Source organism: Gracilinanus agilis, chromosome 1, assembly GCF_016433145.1.
Source record: "Gracilinanus agilis isolate LMUSP501 chromosome 1, AgileGrace, whole genome shotgun sequence".
Classification (NCBI taxonomy): Eukaryota; Metazoa; Chordata; class Mammalia; order Didelphimorphia; family Didelphidae; genus Gracilinanus; species Gracilinanus agilis.
In genome coordinates, this window is record NC_058130.1 from 134,364,543 (window position 1) to 134,388,030 (window position 23,488).

At 45.1% G+C, this 23,488-nt stretch overlaps 1 protein-coding gene across 1 annotated transcript in view; it reads right to left on the minus strand.

Moving 5' to 3' along the window:
• Positions 1 to 14,904, minus strand: part of RAB26 (RAB26, member RAS oncogene family) — a 30,450-nt gene extending 15,546 nt beyond the window's left edge. Inside the window, exons 1-2 of the mRNA XM_044657086.1 lie at positions 14,695 to 14,904; positions 9,882 to 9,992 (exon numbers count right to left, since the gene is read on the minus strand). Coding sequence (XP_044513021.1) covers positions 9,882 to 9,992; positions 14,695 to 14,904 — 321 coding nt within the window. The remainder of the gene's footprint in view (positions 1 to 9,881; positions 9,993 to 14,694) is intronic.
• Between the last annotated feature and the right edge of the window lie 8,584 nt (positions 14,905 to 23,488).

Below are 23,488 nucleotides of genomic sequence, written 5' to 3' on the forward strand. Positions count from 1 at the left end.
AAGTCACTTGACCCCCATTGCCCACCCTTACCAATCTTCCACCTATGAGACAATACACCGAAGTACAAGGGTTTAAAAAAAAAGTATAATACAACATAGATAATGTTAATTTGTGGTTTCCTAAGTCAATATGCACAAACATAAATCTCCATTGAATCTGACTCCATTATTTTATTCTGTTCATCCAAAATTTGACCTAAATTCTCTGAGCATTCTCTAAACATATCTCTTGCCCTGTGGACAATTTTGATTCCTTAGAGATCGTATCATTGTATGATTTGAAACCATACATAATCACCAGGAGAAAACTGGTGTTAATCCATCCAATTTGATTAAAAATTGAACCCAATCAACATTTATGCAGTGCTTACAGTGTTCAGGGGTCATGTCCTACTTGCCTGGCCTCATTAGAGAATAGGGGAGTAGTGAAAGAATCTGCTAATGGCAGCATCAACAGATCTTGCCTATTAAGGGTCTTAGAATCATTGAAGTCCCAGTGAATATTGAAGATATTCTGGTCTTTGCACACACTGATCACTATGGACAGAGGGTGAAGGGACTGGAACTTCCCATGCCTGAAAGTGGGAGAGGAGAAAGTTCTTGTCAAAGAGAAGTTATGAATTTCAACCCTTCTTCGGAAGAAGTAGTCAAGGTTATCTTGTCCATTTTCTGCCTCAACTATCCTCAGAAGTCAGAATCAGAGGCAGGATAGAAAGTTACAAACTTGGGAAAGCTAGGTTACTTAGTGGATTAACAGCCAAGCCTAGAGACAGGAGGTCCTGGGTTCAAATCTAGCCTCAGATACTTCCTAACTGTGTGACCCTGGGAAAGACACTAAAGTCCAGTTGTCTAACCCTTACTGTTCTTTTTCCTTGGAACCAATATGCAGTATTGATTCTAAGATGGAAGGTAAGAGTTTTTTTTTTTTTACAAACAAAAAAGAAAGTTACAAACCCAATTATAATGATTTAATCGATTAGAATTCATTATGGTTAATTAGTGGGTGAAGAACTGATTGAAACTTTTGGCACTAATATTTTCCAATTTCCCCTCTGGGCAGGACCTGGTAAGGACGGGAGGTCTTAAGTGAGCAGGCTGAGAGACTGTAAGGGAGCTTTACTTGCTAATGCCAGAGCCCTATGCACACTGAGAGACACAAATACTGTTCCTTGCTTGAGCCTAGGCTACCTAGAGTCTTCAGTGGTGGTGGGGGCTGCATTTTGGGGCTCTGGGAGTGATAGTGTTAGATTCTGCACACCCATCACCTCTGCCTGTGTCTGAGCTGGAGGCTTTCTTATCAGCCCACCTAACTTCCCTGTCTCTAAACCTTTCCCTCCACAGATCCATCAGAGTGCATCTCAGTCTCGAACAAAGAAACCCCATCCTCCCACAAAACCTAGCAGTTGACACGTGGTCAGGCAGGGCTCTCTATATATAGTGCCACCCTTCTCACTCCCACTCCCACCTCCAGGAACACACAAGGAGATTGGGTCTTAGGCCCTCTCTGCTGTCAAGCTAACATGCCAGGGTAAAGGAACAGGAGAAGCAAACACAGGACTAGACAACCCCATAATCCATCATTGGTCCCAGGATAATTGAGACTCAATTAGCAGAAATGAAACATCATTTAAAAGAACTCCTGACTGGCTTCCTTCTTCCAGGGAACCTGCTGAGCTCTTCTGTCCTTGCTTTCTGATTTGTCCCTCTTCCCCTCCAGATTTCCCTAGAGCTGCCCATAATTCTGGGGCATTCTCCTTCTATCAAATGAGATAGTATTTGTTTTTAGCACAGTGCCTGGCACATAATAAATAGGGGCTTCATAAATATTTGCCTATGAGTATTTAAGAAAGGAAGGGAGTCATAGAATCAGAATTCCCACAAACCAGGATCTCTCAAGATAAAGGAAGAAGGGGAGCCAGCACAAAGGCTGAGGACCTTCCCTCCCCTGCTTTGTTTTTCCCAAGAAAAATGCCTTAGAAGGCCATCATCATCTTTAGGCTGGACAACTGGAGTAGTCTCCTGACTGGTTTTCCTGCCTTTATTATTCTCTCCTCTTCCATCCATCTCCCACACAGCTGCCAAATCGATATCCTTAAAACCCAAATCTGATTATGACACTTCCCTACTCAAAAATCTTCAGTGGCTCTCTATTGACTCCAGGATAAAATATAAAGTCCTCAGCCTGGCAATTAAAGCTCTCCACAATCTGGCTTTCACCTCCCTTTCCACTCTTTGGTTCATTTTGTTCTCTGTTCCAGACAAACATGCTATTCCGTCTCTAGCTTCTAGGTCTGTCCAAGCAATGCCATCTTTTCTCATCTCTACCTTACATTGCATGTTTCCTTAGCTTGCTTTCTTTTCTTTTTTCTTTTTTAAAAAATCCTTACCTTCTGTTTTAGAATCAATACTAAGTATCAGTTCCAAGGCAGAAGAATGATAAGGGCTAGGCTAATTAGGGTTAAGTGACTTGCCCAGAGTGACACAGCCAGGAAGTTATAAGGCTAGATGCGAATCCTGGTCCTCCCAACTCCACAGTGCTCTATCCACTGAACCACCTACCTAGCTGCCTCTTTTCCCTAACTTTCTTCAAAAAACAGCTCAAGTGTTATGTCTGTCCTACACCAGGTCTTTCCTGACTCTAGTTATTAGGTCTCTCTCTCTAAATCACTTTGTATTTATTGACTCGTACACCTAATATGCTCCCCAGAAGAATGTAAGTTCCTTAGGCTTGGTCTTTGTAGCCCAGTGCCTGGCACATAGTAAAGTTCATTATTATTGTTTAATTAGTGTTTATTAAGATTAGAAATTGTGGGCTCCTTGAGGACAGGAACTGTCTTTTGTCTTTCTTCGTATCCCCAGGGCTTAGCACAGTGCCTGGTACATAGTAAGAGCTTAATAAATGTTGATTTACTGAATATAGAGGGAGTGGATGAGGTAAGTGGAGACCCATAGAAGAGGTGGCTGTGGTGGGCTGGAACAGGAGGGAGTTTGTCCCAAGTGGGCTGCCCGTGCTTGGTGAGCTCACTAGTTAGAATATGTAACCAGTGAGGTCAAGATTGAGAGTTCCTTCCTTCCTTCCTTGTACAATCTAGTTAGTTTTGTTCTGTATCCTAGCCCCAAGTGGAAGTCTGACCTTTATTTCAGCTTCCTCATAAAGCTGACCAAGAGTGAACAAAAAGCCAATTTCAAGGGGATTGAGTGGACATGGATGGCTCTGTGTCACTCCTTGACTCAACAGATGTCAATTAGATACCTGGGTACAAACCCTTGTCCATCTCTGAGGAAGGTAAACCACTAAAATGAAGACAATGTAGACCTTAGAAACTAACTAAATTGGTAAAAACCAATCAATTCTGGAGACCCCTACTGACTTCCGAGACTTGAGCTTTCTTGTTCTGCCCTGGGTCCTGACCTCAGTTTGATCAGTCTCAGAGTTCTTCTGACTGTCCTTCAAAGCTCAGCTCAAGTTCTGTCCTCTCTCCAATCTTCTCCTATCTACACCCACTGAAGTCTCAGAACACTTAGATGCCCTTAATCCTTCTCTAATTGTCTCCTATGGGTGAGTCTTGTCTTCCAGACACCCTGCAGCTCCTTTGAAGCCTACGTCTGGGTTTCCCCTTCCCCTAAAGCTTGGTTAGACCAAGGATGTACATGTCCCACCCCTGGGATAAGGCTTGGCAATTAAGAGCTAGAAAAGTCTCCAGGATGGGGAAGAATCTTGAGATCATGTTACATTAGAAGCTGTTAAAAGGACGAGTGAAGAGCATCTAGGTCAGTGATTCCTAAAGTGGGTGCCACCGCCCCCTGGTGGGTGCTGCAGCGATCCAGGGGAGTGGCGATGGCCACAGGTGCATTTATCTTTCCTATTAATATTATTAAAATTAAAAAAAATTAATTTCCAGGGGCACTAAGTAATTTTTTTCTGGAAAGGGGGCGGCAGGCCAAAAAAGTTTGGGAACCCACTGATCTAGGTGGTTCAACAAATAGACAGGCCTGGGATATAGAAGGTCCTAGTTTCAAATCTAACCTCGGATACTTTCTAGCTGGGTGACCCTGGGCAAGTCACTTAACCCCCATTGCCTAGTTCTTACTGATCTTCTGCTCTTCTACCTTAGAACCAATACACAGTATTGATTCTAAGACAGAGGCAAGGGTTTAAAAAAAAAAAAAAGAACCAATTCAAAGCTTACCACTTTCAGGAAGCCTTTTCTAATTAACTCCTTCATGATCTTTTTACTCTGCCACTGAAGTCAGGCAAGCTCTTTCTCTCTCTGGGCCTCATGTATAAAATGAGAGAGTTGAACCAGATCACTTCTAAAGCCTCTTTCATCTCTAAAAATGTGACATGATAACTCAGCAGTCTCCTCTGCTCCTTTCCCAGGCCATGGAAATTAAGAGTGGGCTGCTGACTTGCCCTGTTCCCTGCTCCCACTTGTACACCCAGTGGCACTCTGGCCACACATGGATCATCTCTAGAAAACAAACCACCAACCTTGCCCGGTGCTAAGGGCTTGAGGGACAACCCATCTGCTAACTCTTCAAACTGTGCCAGAGACTGGTTGGTGGAGAGCAGCCAGAACATGGTGTGTGTGGGTCGTGGGATGGAGCTCAGAACTACCCCATGGGCTAAGGGACCACCTGGTATCTGTCCATCATCTCATAGCCTCAGCTTTCACATACTCCCTCCCAGTCTCACTCTCTAAGTATCGCCACAGCATGCGCCTAAAGCAGCAAAGGCTGGGCATCAATAATTCAGGTACTGCAACATCTGTGAGAGCTTAAAGATCAGAGACAGGGAGCATTTTGGTGGATACACTGTTCTGCCCCTCTGGAACAGTATCTTGGGAAAGACAAGGGCAAAGGCCCTTCTGCCCCTTCCTCAGGCTGTCCTGGGGCAGAGAGAAGTCAGCAAGTAGCCCTGTTTCTGAGACTCCCTGCCACCGGATCCTACAGGTTATAGCCATTGTAGCCGATAACTCCATTTTCAAGAACAGACTTGGCACGTTAATATCAGTGGGGCTTTGACAGCTGCCTCCAGGAGACGCTGGGCAAGAGTTAGAGCAGGAGAAGGAAGGCCTTCTGGCTGGCAGCAAGAGCAGATATGGCGCCTCAGCTCTGGCTTCCCAGCAAATATTTCATGTGGCACCGAAACCACCTCCTGGCAGTGCCTCAGAAAAGACAGGAAACTTGACGGCTGATCAGGGGCATCTTAAGCAATCTGTCTGGGAAAAGGCTATCAAGCCAGGCACAATTAGTTCTACTACAGTGACACAGAGGAACAGCCCAAGAAATATCAACCAACTAACCAACCAAATAAACAGTAATAATAATAATAATAATAACGGATAATTATAGTGCTTTAAAATTTGCAAAGTGCTTTGCAATGGATAGAAAACCAGGAATACAATATTGTTATTGATATTGTTGATAATAGCATATGTTTAATATTTGATATATTAATATTAACAATATTAATATTCTATCAACAACACATAAATAAATGTAGAGAGATATATTACATTAGGAAGGCACTTCAAGGTAGATACTATTTTCAGTCCTCAATTTACATATGGGGGCAGCAAGATGGTGCAGTGGACAGAGCACCAATCAGGAAGACTTGAATTCAAACCTAGGCCTCAGACACCAGTTGTGTGACCCATGGCAAGTCACTCAACCCTGTTTGCCTCAGTTTCCTCATCTGAAAAATGAACTTCAGAAGGAATGACAAACCACTCCAATATCTTTGCCAAGAAATGGGGTCATAAAGAGTCAAACATGACTGAAATGACTGAGCAACAATTTGCAGATGTGGAAACTGAAGTTCAGATAAATTAAATGACTTGCCCAGGGTCACATGGCTAGTGAATGTCTGAGTAAGGATTTTAACACAGATCTTCCTGACTCCATCTCCAGTGCTCTAGCCACTACATCACTGTCCTGTTTCAGGCAGATATGCATTCAAGTTCCACCTCTGATGGATAAGTAACTTTAACCCTTTAGTGCTCAAGGTAACTCCTTAAGATTCTAAGCTGCAAATAAGATGGCTACCTGCATTAGTAGAGGAAGTTCCTTATCTGGGAATTCCTGATGCCTATGAAATCCCAAGTCCCCTTCCTCTTCTTTTCACATATATCTTCTCACCTGATCCTCAAGCCAATTCTGTGAAGCAGGTTCTGTTATCCACATTTCACAGATTAGCTAGTAAGTGTCTGAGATAGGATTCAAACCCCAAGATTTCTTAACTCCAAGTCTAACCCTTTATCCATTGGCTTCTCTTACCTCCTTACTGAGAAGTGTAGCATAATAACTGATAGATAATGCTTGAGGAATTCCCAGGAATTAGAAGATAAGTACTTTGGGATTTCCCGGAGGCATCTGCCCAACTATGAATTCCTATGATTCCCAGGAAAACAAAAGGCCAAAGGATCACAGTGTCAGAGCAGGAAAGGATCTTAGAGGCTGTGTAGTCCAACCCACTTAAGTCACAAAGAAAGAAATGATATGGTACAATGCAAAGGCTGCTTCCTGAGATGGAAGGTGTTGCTTCATTGTTCTTTAGTCATGTCAATCTCTTCATGATCCCATGTAGGGGTCTTCTTCACAAAGATACTGGAGGGGCTTGCCATTTCCTTCTCCAGCTCATTTTATAAATGGGGAAACTGAGGTAAACAGGAATAGGTGACTTGCCTAGGGTCACATACAAACAAATGGGAGGTCAGATTTGAACTAGGGAATTTGGGGCCTGGGGCCCTGTCCATTGAGCACCAAGCCGCCTGAGATGAAAGACCCAAATCCAAATCCCACCTCTAAGCTTACATTATGTATATGACCTCAGGCAAGTCACTTAAGTGCCCGGAACCTCACTTTCCTCATCTATAAAATAAAGGGGTGGAACTAGATGGCCCCTGAGGTCCTTCCAGCTCCAGATTCATGAGCTCATGACTATGAAACAGACCCAGTCTGAGAGGTGAATTTCTGTGCCCAAAGTTGCCTAGCCAGTGTGAGTGGGAGAGCCAGAATCTGAACCTAGATCTTCTGACTCAAAATCCAGTACTCCTTCCACTGTTTCCATCCAGCAAAGGGAAAAATGGGACAAGCTGCCATTTCCTACTCTGCACTGTTGACAAGTTGGATTTTGTTTTGTTTGTTACAAATAACACTATTTATTTAGTTGTTAATACTCTTCATTTGAGAGGCGCCTGGGTTCATCTCAGGCTATTATGGTGGATCACGTCAGCACCTTATGGGACTAAGGACAAGCCAAGTGAGATTAATGCCATTATGGTTTGAATATTAATGTGCACATTGGAGGGAACAGAGTGTTCAGGGAGCAGGCGGTAAGTGGCAGCACCATACCCCCTGCTGCCACTGTAAGGTTGCCCAGTTGCAGACGCCCAAACAGGGTGCCATTAAGCCTCAGATTGCACTAGCCCATCAGGCCACTCCAAATGACCTTGAGGACGCTGAACACATTCATCAGGTGTGCCCCCTAGGAGACTGGAACACCTTTCAGGCCCAGACCAAGTGGAGCAGGAGGGAAGCTGTGGACTTGAGGAGAAGGGGGATACATGGCACCTGTGCTTCTAGTGAGTCACTTCCCAGACCTGGGAGAGGAGGTGGGACTGGGAAGGGGGGGGGGGGGTTGCTAGAGCAACAGCTTGTCTTCTGCTAGCTCTGCTGGTTAGATTCACATGAGTGCACACACAGAGTTACACGGAGATATCCCAGGTCAGTCAATCGCTCCCATGAAAAGCAACCACACTTAAAATCCATATAGATAAAGAGAGGTGTGGAGTTGGCAAAGCCCAGGAAGGGCTTGGGGTTTTTGGACATAGAGGCTGATTGAACCAAGACCTCTGCCCTCACACAGCCTCAGGCAACTTGGTAATCTCTTGCCTTGATGGGTCCTTCTTCTACTGAGAACTTCAAGCTAGGGAGAAGGTGGGGAAAGAGGCTCCTGGGTTGTGAAGGGGTGATAAAGCTTGGCTTTCATCTGCCTTGAGAGGGAAAGGAGGCAAAGGAAGAGAAGCCCTTGAAATAGGAGCCAATTCCCACCAACCCAAGCTTTACACCTCTTCTACTGAGCTGCTCCTCTAGCTTCAGCCCCATCCTGATACCCCAGGGAACCCAGCCAGGGCCAGCCATCTGTAGGAGACAGAATGGGGAGGATCCAAGCAGCACCTGCTGGGAGTCTGGACCAAAGAGCAGATGTTCTGCCTTTTGATCTCCCAAACCCTAGGGACCATTTGGATCACCCCACAGTTGCCGCCAGAGTGGCTCTCTGACTCAGAGAACGGGCCTGGAGCTATGTTCAACTGCTCAATTGCTCCCTCTTGGGCTCCCAGTCTTGCTTGGGGGAGGTGGGGAGGGGAGGGAGGCATGTACAGCAGGGTAATGTATGATTATGGAGAGATTTTCTCTTTGCTCCACTCTCCTGTTTCCTGTCTCTTTCCATTATTGTTTTAGCCCCTCTACCCTTTCCAGTATCCAAGTCCAAGTTATCCCAGACTTCTCCATTAGTACCCTATCCACTGTTTGAGAAGTAGGCAGAAAGGGGCCAGAAAAGCAATGGAAAGGGGCAGGAAGGGGCCTTGTTGAGAAGCCAGAATCTTCCTTTATTGGAAAAGGAGTTTGCCCAATGGCTTTATGCCTGTGAATCCCCACAGAGCCTTTTAATCTTCCCACAGGCCTCCTTCCCCCCAAGCAGAAGCCCAGAAGATACAACTCTAGGATTACCGATAATTACATTGAATTGAAGTTAGCAGCTTTGGCTCAGACATTAGGAAACTGTCCCTGTTGTAGGGACCCAAGCTGAGCTGAGCATAGCACCTTCTCTGAAGAAAGGCAGAATCCACCCAGGAGGACATAACCTGGCCTCTGGAAGAATCATTCTGGTCCTGAGACTGGGTGTGTAGGGGGCACTGGATAGAGTCAGACAAATATCATTCCCCCAGGGTAAAAGAGGCCCAAGCCTGCTTGTGTGGAGCCCATGGATCCAGTTTCTGATAAAAATGTTTGTAATTAGGTTGCAAGAAAGACAGCCTACATGTCCTTATTCTTTATCAGGAAATTAAAACTAAAAACCAATTCTGGAACCTGGAATTTCAGAGCAAGTGGAGGGGACTGTCAGGATTAGAGGAAAGGGTTTTTTTTAATTCCCCATAAAGACCCAGGATCTCAAGACCCAGCCCCTTGCTCTGTGTGTCTCCAAATGGTAACCAGAGAAACAGATGCAGAGTGAGACACACATAGAGATTGAGAGATGTGAGATGCTATATCTCACATCACAAGGCACAGCTACACACTCTCTCTCTCTCTCTCTCTCTCTCTCTCTCTCTCTCTCTCTCTCTCTCTCTNTCTCTCTCTCTCTCTCTCTCTCTCTCTCTCTCTCTCTCTCTCTCTCTCTCTCTCTCTCTCTCGGCTAAAGACTAAACTAGCTTCTCTAGAGGAGAGGGCTCACATACACACAAACAGGCAGACACAAGCTTAGACCCACACGGACAAGATACACAAAGAGGGACACACAGAAAGACAGGAATACAGCAACTCCAGAGCCCTTCACATGGTGACATCAGGAAACAGATTCCCACCCCCAGCCCTCCATACAGAAAGACACATACACCCACATACATAAAAACAGGGAAAGAGAGATCAGAGAGAGCTGTGGAGGGCTTTCACTCATAACATTTCCCTTCCAACACCATTCTCCAGGGACTTCTAGCTGCCAGGGCCAGAGGTTGCCCCAGAGACAGGAAAACCCCCACAGGTCCCTACTCTTTGAGCCTGTCAGCCTCCTCCCCCTCAACCTTTAATCCTGGCAATCTCTTTCTTTATCAGCAGGTCATTAAGTATGGGGCCAGAAGAGTGTTTGGAGCTCTTACCCTGAAGTCTATGCCCACAGTGGAAATGAAGGTCCCAGCCAAGAAGGCTCCATCCTTGAATCGAACCAGCAGACAGGTCTTCCCCACACCTGAGTCTCCTACCAGCATCACCTGAGGAGAGAGAAGGGCAGATGGTCAGGCCTAGAAAGGCAAGAAGAATTTCCCTGGCTCAGGAGGCTAGGGGGTTCTTAAGGAAACAAGAACCCTGGAGAATGCCATGGCAGCCCTGAAGAGGGCTGTTGAGGCTGCTGGCAGCAGCTGTAGACTCAGTCCCGGGACTCTTGGTTCCCAGCCTAGATGAGCAAGGGTCCTTCTTCATCCCCAGCAGGTTACAGTGAGGCCCATTTTGTCATGAGCCACCACATACTTCAGACTCCTCAGGTTCTTCTCTCATTTTCCTCATAGCATCCCCAAATACTGGAGGGAGCATGAAAAGAGAAAGGAGTACTAGTCTGCACAGCAATTATTCTTGTCTCTGCTTTCCCCACAAAGGGGGGCACAAAGAAAGACCCTGAGTCCTCTACTCTTAGAATTTCAGGTAAAAGACTGTCCTGGGTTGATGAGGCATAGACAATCTAAAGCAGGGGTCGGCAACCTTTTTGGCCATGAGAGCCATAAACGCCACATTTTTTAAAATGTAATTTCGTGAGAGCTGTACAGTGCTCACAGTGCGCGCTCCTGTAACAGCGCCTGAAAAAAAATTGACTTTATGGCTCCTGCAGAAAGAGCCATATCTGGCCCTCAAAAGAGCCAGATATGGCTTGAGAGCCATACATTGCTGACCCCTGATCTAAAGCCTCTCCTTACCATCTATCTCTGGATGGCTACCATCTGCCCTTTCTCAGAGAATCAAGTAACCTGTCCTCATTTCCCATCATTAGCACTGGGAACTCCCAGTGTGGAAACTCCTTTCCCTAATGTAGGCTTATCTATGAGTCTTGGCACAGTGACTGGCACATACCAAACCCTAAATATGTTCTTGCTAACTGACTATTGACTTAGATTTGCTTGTGCAGTTAAAGTGACTTGCCCAAGGTCACACAGGGCAGTAAGTGGCAAGGCCAAGATCTGAAACTAGGTCTTCCCAACTCCAAAGCTCTATCTAATACACACTTTGCTACCTCTAAAAAATAATGACTAATAATAAAACTCACATTCCCATAGTGCCTTAAGATTTACAAAGCATTTTCCTCTGAACAGCCCCATGAAGTAGGCAACACAAATGTTTTTATCCTCATTTTAAAGAAAAGAGGAAAGTGCAGCTTAAGAGAGGAATGACAACCCAGTGGAATTGCTTGTCAGCTCTGGGAGGGGAGAGGAAAAAGGGGACAGAAAGAAAATGAATCATGGAAACATGGAAAAAAATATTAAAAAAAGACAAACAAATAAATAAAAAGGAGAGAGAGAGGAGAGAGAGAGAGAGAGAGAGAGAAAGGTATGATACCTGCCCAGGTGGACATGCCTTTTGTCAGAGCCATGTCCCAAATGCCCAAGCCTCCTATCTGACTCCTATTTAGCCTTCCCCCAAGGTATGATGGTAAGAATTGCTAACGTTTATGTTGCACTTTTTAGGTTACAAAGGATTTACATCTTTTTTTTTTTTAAACTTCATTCTCGCAATAGCCCTGAGTGTTACATGTGCCCCCATTTTACAAAAATGGAAACCAAAGCCCAGAGAAGTTAGATATTTCCCCAGCAAATAAATGGTAGAGCTAAGAATAGAATTCAGGTCTTTTGACTCCCCAATCCTGGTCCTTCTAGGTGTTTATCTGGGCAGAATCCCTATCTCCCCAAAGTGACCCTCCCAGGATTCAAGAAGTGTTAATTCATTCCTGTAGCCCAACAGCCCCACCTTCAGGAAAATGATCAGACACCCCCTTCCCCCAATCTAACACCTTTACCTTCAGGATGCAGAATTTGATTCCTCTCTGGCAGCCTAACACTTCTACTTTAAGGAGGTGAGATTTGAACCCTACCCTTTACACCAAGTAAGTGTGATATGAACCTTTCCCCTTGTCCTTAGGAGCTACAATCTGACTCCCCAACACAACATTAGCCATAAGAGGTATGATCTGAGCATACCCACTCGTCCCTCCAGCCCAACCACTCTCAGATGTAAACTGATGCCCCACCACCCCAATCCCCCTTCATCACAATAAAATGTCACATGAGCTTGGGGGGCTCAGGAAAATAAGGGAGAATCTTTTGGGAGGTTATTTTTTCCCCCTGGGAGGTCAAGGAATTGGAAAGAGGGAATGACCAAGTAGGGTTGTTTGTTTTTGTTTTTTTTTTAACCCTTATCTTCTGTCTCAGTATCAGTTCTAAGATAGAAGAGCCACAAGGGCTAGGCAATTGAGGTTAAGTGTCTTGCCCAGGGTCACACAGCTAAGAAGTGCCTAAAGTCAGATTTGAACCCAGGACCTCCTAACTCTAGGCCTGGTTACCTAGCTGTCCTATATATATTCTTAATGTATGGTTGGGGTAGGTCCATGTAGGACAAGTTGATGTTTTCCTCCTGACTAGAGAGCTCAGCCTAGAGTCTGTGCCAGACTCTAGTGGCCTCCACACTAAGAGATCCTCTTTCTTTGCCCTAGACCATGTGGATCCCACAGCAATGCTGAACAAGTGTCCATTCAGAAACCTCAATTTCCTCCCCCCTGCCCTGCTCTTTAGCCAGTGAGGGCAGAAGGATAAACAGACTTCAAAGGGAGCTGACCTCTCCTTACTCAAAGGAGATGCCAGTTTTTCAGATTCTGGAAAGGCTGGCTGCCTCAGGGTCAAGATTAAGAAATATCTAAATCCTGCTAACAGTACCCACTCTCCAACTCACTGACCAGTCAGCCTGGGGGGCTTCATGGGCAGGCTTAACCAAGCTAAACTTCTGGGAAAGCCTCAGGACTAAAAGTTCTGACTGGTGCCCAGGTCTGCTTGACCACTCCCAGATGGCCAAGTGCCTTTCATTGCTGCCAAAGGTCTCCATCTCCAGCACTTGGTGACCTGGGTCAACCCTTTGCCCAGGGGCTGTTCCAGGTTAATCAGGGAGATGGCCAATTCCCTGGGAAGTGGTGATGTAGGGAAATCACTCACATATTAGAGGAGTTACAACCCAGCTCCTCAATTTGCATTCAATATGGCAATTCATCAAGTATTTATTAAATGCCTACTATGTGCAACATGTCATGATAGGTAACAGAGATACAAAGACACATTTTACAAGGAGGATACAATATTAACATGGATAAATAAGAACATAAGGATATATGGGATAAGTGATACAATATTAACACAAATAAATAAGAGCATAAATAAGGATAATTTGAGGAGGGAGAAAGTAGTCATCACCAAGGCAGAACCAGAGAATAGTACTAATAATCAGGAAGGGCATTCTATAGGAGATAGCATCTAAATTAAGTTCTGAAGGAAGCTAAGAATTCTTTCCCCCACCCTTAAAACCTTTACTTTCTGTCTTAGACTTGATACTACATCTTAGTTCTTAGGTAGAAGAGAGATAAGGGCTAGGCAACCGAGGTTAAGTGACTTGCTCAGGGTCACACAGATGGGAAATGTCTGAGGCCAGATTTGAACCCAGCACCTCCCATCTCCAGGCCTGGCTCTCTATTCACTGAGCTACCTAGCTACCCCTGTTCATGAGCTTCACGTTTATCTGACCTTTTATTGGAATGAAGGAGATTGGGGCGGAGGGGCATCAGTTTACATCTGAGAATTTGGGGCTGGTATGCCCTGGAACTTAAGGATTCTAAGAGGTGGAGATGAGTACATTCCAGACATGGCAGATAGACAGCCTGTGCTTTCTCAAATGTAGGCAGAAGATGGGACTCTGAGTTGGGGGAACAGAAAGTAGGCCAGTCTGGCTGAAATACAATGAAAGGAGATTATGTGAAATAAATTGGGGAGGTAGGCTGGAGCCAGACTTTCAGTGCCAAGATGAGGAGTTTGTATATTACAATAAAGATAGAAAGCCTCTGAAATTGTTCTTTAAGGAAATGGCAAAAGAGCAGAGCCTAGAAAGAGGTCAGCTTTGAAGTCAATGAAATCTGTTGGTGTGAACTTCCAAGTCCCTCACTGTCAGACTTGCTCCAAGGGAAAGAAAGGCAGGGAGCCTTGAGCTACTTGTGTTTCAGCCCAAAGGGGAGGGTCCATCTCCAGGGCCATCACAGAGAACCTGAAGAGTTAGGGAACACACCAAGGTTCTCTTGTCTGCCCCCAACCCCAGTGGTCAAAATTAGAGGGGGATTGATAGCCCTCGGCTAGCTAGTAAGCCCCTTTCTAATCTTCTAGATCCCCTTCTCCAAACTGTGGTCCTGCAGGGCTTGAGGTAAAGCCAGAGCTTAGGAAAGGGCTGCATGTGTTCGCTTAGAAAAGGTCACACCAGGCCAGCTCAGCTTCCAGGTGCCACACTTCTCCAGGGTCCCCATCAGCAGAGTCGTGCCCTGGGCCACCTGCTGCTGCATCCTATGCTCACAAAGTCTGCCGGTCTTACTACTGGGGTCCACGGTCCTAGCTCTTCTTCGATCCTCCCCCTTCTCCAACCCTTTGGGGTCTGTGACTGTTAACTACTCTCAGTCCTTCAGGGTTTGCCCCTGTGTCAACCATTGCCAACCCACGATCTGTGGTCCTGGGCCAATCCCCCATCCCATGGTCTGTGCCCCTCTGCCAAACACTCATAGCCTATGGTCTGTGCCTACCACCTTAAGCCGCGATGGGTCTGCTCCGTCTGTCCACCAGCCCCGCAGGATCTGTTCTGTACCCCCCCTCCCCCTCTGTCTGTCTCCCTTAGGATCCCGGTGCTTACCTTGAAGGCAACGTCGTAGAAATCACCGCTGCTGCTAAGGGACGGACGGCCTGGCAGCAGGAGCCCATTTCTCGGTGCCTCGGGGGCAGGGCCAGGGCCCGGGCTAGAGCCGCCCCCTCCGGAGCCCACCGGCCCGTTTTCCTTGGCTGTGGGCAGAGAAGAGGCGGGCGTACTTCCCGCTTTACTCTTAGGGGTCTTTTTCCGGGACATCGTGAGTCAGAGGTCCTGGGGTCCTAGGGTTCCCGGGGCACGACGTTCACTGCGCTCGGGCTCGGGCTTGGACTGCTCTGTTCCCCAGACGGCGGCGAGAGTCCCGCGGCAGCGCCAGCATCCTCAGCCCGGCGGCGGCGCAGTGCCCAGCGCAGCACAGCGCATCCCCAGCCCGGCCCCGCCCAGACCCCAGCTGAGCCTAGCCCAGTCCGGCCCAACCCAGCCAAAGCCCCTCTCCTGGCACGCCCCCTGGCCCACCCTGCCTTTGATCGACAGGTCTGGCAGCTACTCAACCCCTGGGTTTCGCCACCTCTGCCACTGGCAGTAGGAAAAGGGCTGAGCCTGTGCAAACAGCATCGAGTAGTCCCCGAGAGGTGTCCTGGGGAGGAGCCCGGAGTTGGGGGAACATTGGGGAAAGGGATGACCTCCCCCCTGCTGCCCATCCGGCTCCTAGCCCTTCCCTTCCACCCCCTCTGTCCCGACCTGATATCTCGAAGGGAGACGAAGGGAGCACACACACAAGTGGGTACACATAGACAGACAGACATCGAGAAAGACAGGCACGCAGCCACACACACGTTCACGCGGACAGACAGACACACATAAGCACATTTGATTCGGCCGAACCAAATAGAAACCCCTCCGATGTGGAAGCCATTTTCCTAGGTAAGTGATATGAAACAATTCCATTTAACCAGCATTTATTAAGCACCGACTATATAAAAGACATAGACTGTGTTAGGCCCTGGGGATACCAGGACAAAGGAGTTCGTGTTCCCTCAGGAGGAAAACAGTTCCTGACCAGGTGGAGATTATGATTTAGTAGGAAGGATGATACACTATAATGTAAATGGCAAGTGAACCGTATTTGTAGAGGAGAGAAGTGATTCACTAGGATTAGTGTAGTCGAACCCTAAACAGGATGGAATCAGGTTAGAGAGATGAGAAAAGGGAGAATTCACTTGTGGCTTCAGGGAAAGCTTGGCTGGGGACATGGCCGCTGAGATGGTCTTAAATTCAGAAAGATTTCAACAGGTGGAAAGGTGTGGGGGAAGCCATTGTTGGCACAGAGGTGGGAAAAGTTCAGAACAAGATAGGCAAAGGGCAAATAGTCCAGTTTTGCGGGAGAGTAGAATATATGAAAGGAAATTATATGAATAAGGCTAGAAAGGTAGGTTGGAGTCAAACCATGGAAGGCCCTGAATGATCAGATGAGGAGTCTGTATCTCAGAGGCAGTGGAGAAAGCAGGGGAATAGCCTGATCACCACTGTGCATTAGAAAGATTAATCTAGCAGTTCCATGAAAGATGGATTCAAGGAAGAAACTGGAGGCAGAGAGGCCAATCAGGAGGCTGTTATAAGAATGGAGAGATGATAAGGGCCAGAATTAGTGTGTGATGGGCTGTTCAAATGGAAAGGAGTGAAAGACTCAACAGGTATTTTGGAGGTAGAATTTACAGGACTTGGAAACTAGTTGAACATCTGAGGAAATGAGAAAAAGAATGAGTCAAGCTCAATAAATGTTTTGAGCCTTGGTTGTTGACTAGATGGGGGGTGGTATCCACCATAAATTTTAAAAAGGCCATAAAAAACGCAGGGCAGAGGAGAAAGGTCTTTTAAATTTTTTTTTCCTTTTCTATCCTATTGATATGTGTTTTGTTTTTGCATTAAATTTACAAATAACCCTTAGTTTGTAAGATATCCCTTTGTAATTAATTAAAAGTTACGAAAACTAATAATCTAGTGACCTCGGATAAAAGGGCAGGCAACATTTCACAGCTCTAGCACCCTCTTCCCATTTAAAAAATTGACAGAAATCTGTCTCCCATTCCTCCCATTGAAAAGAAAGAAAAACAAATTTCTTGTTCTAAATATGCATTGTCAAGCAAAACAAATTCCCTCAATTGACGTATCTAATACACACACACACACACACACACACACACACACACACACACCATTCCACACCCTCCATTCAGTACCTCTCTGTATTGGAGAGCATGTTGTATCTTTGGTCATCAATAGTGAGGAACAGTCATTGTATTAAGCAGAGTTCTTATGGCTTTCAAAGTAATCTGTTTTTACAGTATCATCACTGTATAAATTGTCCTCCTAGTTCTGTTCACTTCCTTCCTATCAACGTCCTCAAAATTGTTCAGTTTTTATTATACTGACTGATGTTAGAGGTAAATTCTGGTTCTGCTTTATCAGATAAAGTCTTTCCACATCTCTTTGAAATCACCTATTTCCTCCTTTCTCATAGCACCATAGTAGTCCTTCATGTTAATTTACCATAATTTATTCAGCCATTCCTTAATTGAAGAGTCTCCCTTTGGTTTTTTGCCATCCCACTGAAAGGGAAGGTTTTAAGGGAAAATGACAAGTTTAGTTTTGGATGCTTTGGGTTTGAGGCACCAGAAGAATATAAAGATAGAAATGTACAGCTGGCAATTGGAAAGGTAGGCCTGGAGTTCTGGGGTCATGCTGGAGATACAAATTTTCACATTTGTATAGAAGTGTTAATTGAAGCCATGGGAATTGATGATTTCAATAAAGGAACTGTTGTAGGGGCCAGGAAGAGAACTGGAATGGAGGAAAGGTTAAAGGAGAGCCTTAGAAAATGCTTGAATTTAGGCAGTAGAAGAATGATGAGAAAGCAGTTAAGGAGACCACAAAGGAACAAAAGAGTAACCAAAAGAGGGCAGATGCCACGAAAGGGGAAAGAATAAGAGGACTTTAGATTTAGAGACCACAAAGACCATCTAGTCCAACTGAGGCCTGGGAAGATTAAGTGACTTGACCAGGGTCACACCGGTAGAGGTGGTATTTGAATCTACATCATCTGATGTCAAATTTAGTGCTGGGGGTAGTCAATGTCAAATGCTTTAGAAAGAGCAAATAGAATCAAAAGATTTTAGAATTGGAATGAGCCAAAGCTCTCATTTTACAGATGAGGGAACTGAACAGACAGGTCCAAATCCAATGATCTTTCTACTATGCAATTCTGCTTTGATAGAATGAGAAGAAAGGGCCTTGGATTTGGCAATAAGCAGTCATTAATGACCCAGAGAGGGAAGTGCTGTTGTTGGAGCAATTAGGTCTAAGGCTAGACTGAGACAGTAATGAGAAAATGCACAGATGTTGCCAGACGCCATTGAGGCTACTTTTTTCTAGAAATCTGATAGTAAGGGAAAGGGGAAGAGATAGGATGATTACTCAAAGGGGCATTAGAGTCAAGGGGAAATCTCAGGGTTATTGGGCTAACGGAGGTCAAATAGGTTTCCAGAGGAAAAGAAGGCAATAGTGGGAAAAAATTGAATACACTACCATGGTTATTAGGGAAGAGCTACCAATGGAGAAAAAGGCTGGGGATTGTGAATTGAAAGAGGCCATGTTAGGACAATGGCAAAAACACCAGTCCCTATTCAAAGTAATCAAACCGTGCCCTTGTTACAGAGGTTGTTTTCCCTAGGTCCCCCTCACATTTTTTTCCTCATCCATTTTCCTGTTTCAGGCTAAGCCAGGGAAGTAGCTGCCCAGGCTCTAGCTTAGGCAATGGATCATTCCATCAGTGTCTCTGAGGATAGCGGGGACCACTAACTATCAATGGCCAGAGACAGATAGAGGGAAGGAATGGAAGGACAGTGGGTTGAGTGTCCAGAACCCCTCATCCATATTCATTTTGGGGAAGGGCAATCCCTCAAAGTTGGATTCTGAGGTATGACCTGAAGGAAGAGGTCATTCCCACTGGTATTTGGTCTTTCTCCCCCACAGGATCTTAGAGAAGGAGGCTCAGTCATCATGGGATTAAGACTTTTATAATGAAACTAGCTTTCCCTGCTCCCCACCACCAGCTTAGAGCAAGCTTTATCCAAGAAAAAGGCTTTCTTCATCATCATCATCATCATCACCATTATCATTCCCTCAGTCTCCTTCCATTCTCTATGTAGAGTACCCAAAAAGTCTTAGTATAATTTTAAGCTTTAAAGTTTAAGACTTTTGGAATATTTTATATATATATGTTATATAATACAAACATGCATATATATACACACACATACATATATAGAAAACACATATATATTTGGAATCTTTCTATCTTTATGAAAATTTCTATCTTTATAAATCCTGGATTCATGGAATCATATAGCTAGAAGCAATCTTAGATATCATCTATTCAAACTTCCTTATCTCATTTATTTTTTCTTAAAAATTTTATTGATGCTTTTTATTTTTATATCACAGACACATCTCCTTAAACCTCATCTCCCTTGTAACTGAACCCTCTCTTATAATGAAGAAAAGCATTTTAACAGAATCAGTCCGGCTGGGTATACCACATACTATATCCATAGACCCCCCCCATCTCTTCACTAAGATGAGGAACTCCTGCAGTTGGCTATATCCCCAGCCTATCTCAATTTCTCTGTGCTATCTGCAGTTCCACTCAAAAAAATGAGAATCCTTTGGAGAGTATGAGGCTAGTAAAGGTGTGAAAAGGAGGACTTTGAAAATGAGGGGGGGGGGGTTTCCCTTTAGTCTCTGGACCTGATTATATACTGAGCTGCTTGTGTAACCATTTTATTGAAATCTCAGTACTTTTGAGGGGAAGTGATGGAGGGAGGGGTGACTTCAAGGCTAGGAGAGTCCTACAGACTCTGAACTCTTCCTATAGGAAAAGGCTGCCCCCTGGAGTTGGACAGTTAATTGGTGCTCCTCCATCACTTACTGACCTCTCTATCACTGGTCTTGGGTCTGTTCATCTCTCTCTCTCTCACACACACATATACATACAAAGCGGACCAATGACATCACTTTTGGCGATGCCTTAACTTTCCAGTAATTGGTGAGGTAAAGTTGGGCAGTCATCAACCTCATTCTTTCTTCCAGTCATCCAAGTCCAGTGGCAAGACAAAAGTTAGGATCACTGGGGATGGATGCAAGGGATGACTTTGGTGTCTCCAATGTCTGACCAAGCTCTAAGTGCTCCACAGCACCTGATTCAATCACCCTCATGGTTACTGGAATACATTGTTTACATCTGGCCTTTCTGCCAGAGGAAGTCTTCAAATCCTTGGTGTAGACATTTCCCTAACTCACTGAAGGGTTTGAGGCTTATCAGCTACCCTCAACCTGGTTTAACCTGCCTGCCAAAACAGTTTTACTAGGGTTTGGCCTCTGTACACACTACAGCTTCTTGAAACCCCAGGTGAGGGGTGGTTGAGAGGTAGACATCAAAGGTGGATGAACAGTCCTGAAAAGGGTTTGGCAAGTCCTCACCCCAGAGGTGCCAGTCCTCCCTGAACACCTCATACACTCACACACATATTTACATCTATCTATCTATCTATCTATCTATCTATCTATTTATCTATCTATCTATCTACCTATCTGTCTGTCTGTCTGTCTGTCTGTCTGTCTGTCTATCTATCTATCCATCCATCCATCCATCTATCTATCCATCTATTTATCCATCTATCTGTTTATCCATCTATTCATCTATCTATCCATCCATCTATTTATCCATCCATCCATCTACCTGTCTACACATACACCTACACATAGTAACATGTAATCACATGTAGGTGCTTACCTACATATAGGTAGTCCTATACAGAGACATGTGTGTAGCCATATGCAATCATATAGCATACTTATGAACATGGAAAAGAGGCACAGACTGGGAGTCAGAGGACTGAGGTTTGAATCTCATCCCTAAGCAGGTTGCAATTTCTCTGGCCCTCCCTTTCCTTGCCCAGAAAGTGAGAGGTCAGACTAGATGAGCTCTAGGTCCTTTCCCTTTCTAAATCTAAAATCCTTTAGCCTATGTAGTCACAAGTATATACATGGTCACATATCTACATGCACATGTAATGACATACATAGACATGGACACACATCATATCAGAGTCATGGGTATGTAATCATACACGTCTAGATACATACAGTTATGTGTAATTCCTGACACTATGTCCTCATATAACATACACATACACAATTATATGTGGTCTCACAAATACAGACAATCATAGACATAACAGTCACCACACAGGCAAACAAAGCATGGAACTAGCTACAGATATGGAAGTTCAGGGCAGACATTTTTGCACAGGCAGCTTCTTGGAGGATATGTGTGGAGAAAGGGATGTTTGTTATCCTCCTAAGAGAGATCTGGCTTTCCTGAAGCAGGAAGTCCCTGAGGTACGAATAAGGCACCTACTAAGCTCTGCTTCCAAGGTTAGCCTTGGATGATCCAGGCATTAGAGAAAGAAAAAAGTATACTCAGATGGATATTCCAGAATGGACATTTTTATGGAATGCCTCTAGCAATTGATGCTAAGCTTCTTACCTCCTTGGCCTTAGTGTTCCATTCTGAGGGCTATACTCCATACAACCTTCCCTCTGAGGGGTGCAGGCAAGAATCTCTGTGAAGCCAGAATCTAGCTTTCAATGGAACCAATGGCTCATACTTCAGTAATGGCTCTGTCACTGGGGAAAAGTTCCTCCTGATGTCCTAGATCCTACCTATCCTTCTCTTTGCTCTGGCATAGGAAGAAGATTGCATTTTGTAGCTCTCCCTCACTGGCCCCTGCTGGGTGTGACCAGTTTCTCTGGCATCTCCATGGAAAGAGAGATGCCAGTCAGACTTGGCCATCTAGATTTCTTAAACTCATTAGGAACCTGGGTCACAGAGAGGCCCACAGCCACATGGGGGCACCAAGTAGCTAATATGTCACTGGCTACAGATTTCATCCCTCCATCTCTGGTAACAGTCAGATTTCATATCTGTCTGGCTTAAAGTGGATTTACTTTAATTTCCTTAACTCACATGATTTCCTTCTTCTGGTTCTTATTGAGAGACCATCTCCAGGTGTGGCCATGGCCTTCCTTCATTGACAACCAGTGAGAAACTCTATGTATGACCAGGGTCAGCTCCTCCACCTCTCTGTCCTCTCCCTCAGAAGCTCATTTCTGATATCATTTTTCCTCAGGTGCAAAATTGAGTATGCTCCCCATAGCATGCCCTCAAAGGCCCCAACCCTGCAGGATCTTTGACTCATTCCAAAATGGGACCCCAAAATACTGGGGCTGCTTGAGCAGGATGTGCACCCTGTGAGGTAGCCTATGAGGTTCCAATCTAGTGATCCTTCCACCCACCCATAACCAGAAGAAAGAGGCCCACATCTCCATTGTGCATCAGTTATCCTTACTTCTGTGAGTCAATATAATGCAGTAGAGGAGGGGAGTCTTACATTTACAAAGGAGAAATTTGTTTCTTCTCCCAAAGGGGCTTGTTCTTTGGTCAAGGAGACAGCAGAAGTGCAATTTCAAGATGCAAGATACTAAGAAGTTGAGATGGGTAGAGGAATTTCAAGAGGGGGACATGAGCCAAAGAGAAGAGGTCACCTTCTTAGGGTCAGCCCCTAGGATTAGACATAGTCCCCATGAATCCAGTCTTGAGAGGAGGAGCTGGGCCATGTTACATGTTTTTTCAGTTCAGACCTGGCCTCAGGCACTTACTGTCAGTGGACCCTGAACAAATTACTTAACCTCTATTTGCCTCAAATTTAAATCAACTATAAAATGGAGATTATAATAGCACCTATCTCAAAAGGATCAAAAGAGATACTCTTTGTAAAAAAGCACTTAGCACAGTGCCTGACACAGAGTAGGGATACAAATACAAGATCTAGTCTCAATTGATACCTCACTTATCATGGTTCTTGATTTTCCCCACAGTACCAATTGGGAACCTTCTCTTTCTTCCCTAAATACTTAATCACATAGCTTCTCTTTTTCTCACCAGAGCCTCCAGCTTGAGGATCAGTTGTCTATGAGTTAATTCTTTTCTTCTACTCTATACTTCAAAATCTCTCTACATTATTCTCCTATTCTCTCCTTTGTTCTAGCCTCTTTTGAAAGACTGGGCCTTTTCACCTAGTCAAGATCAATATCTAACTTGTGACTGATCTACCTCCTCCAGGATTTTGGCCCCCAATCATTTCTTCTTCTCTCATCTTCAATCTCTCCTTATCCACTGGCTCCTTCTAGGCTGCCTACAAACATGTCCAGATCTCCCTGTCCTTAGAACACCTCCCACTAGACCCTGCCATCTCCTGAAGCTATCATCCTACATTTCTTCCCCCTTTCATGACAGAATTCCTAGAAGGAACCCATCCTCTGCTTGCCCTTGTGGCCTCCATTTCCTCACTTCCTACTCACTTTTCAATCTCTTGCAATCTGGCTTCCAACCCTGCCATTCTGCTGAAACTGCTCTTTCCAGTGTTACCAGTGAATCAAATCCAATGGCCTTTTCTCAGTCCTCGACCTATTTCCATTGTTAAGCATTCTCTCTTTCCCCCCCCACCTCTCCCTCCCTCTCCCTTCCTCTCTTCCTCCTTTCCTCTCTCTTTCTCTCCCTCTCTCCTTTTCCTCTCTTTCTTTCTCTTCCACTCCCCCTCTCTTCCCCAATCCCTCACTCTCTCTTCTTCTCTCCCTCTCTTCCCCTCTCTTTCTCTCTGCCTCCCTTCTTTTCCCTCTCTGCCTCCCTTCTTTTCCCTCTCTCCCTTTTCCTCTTCCTCCC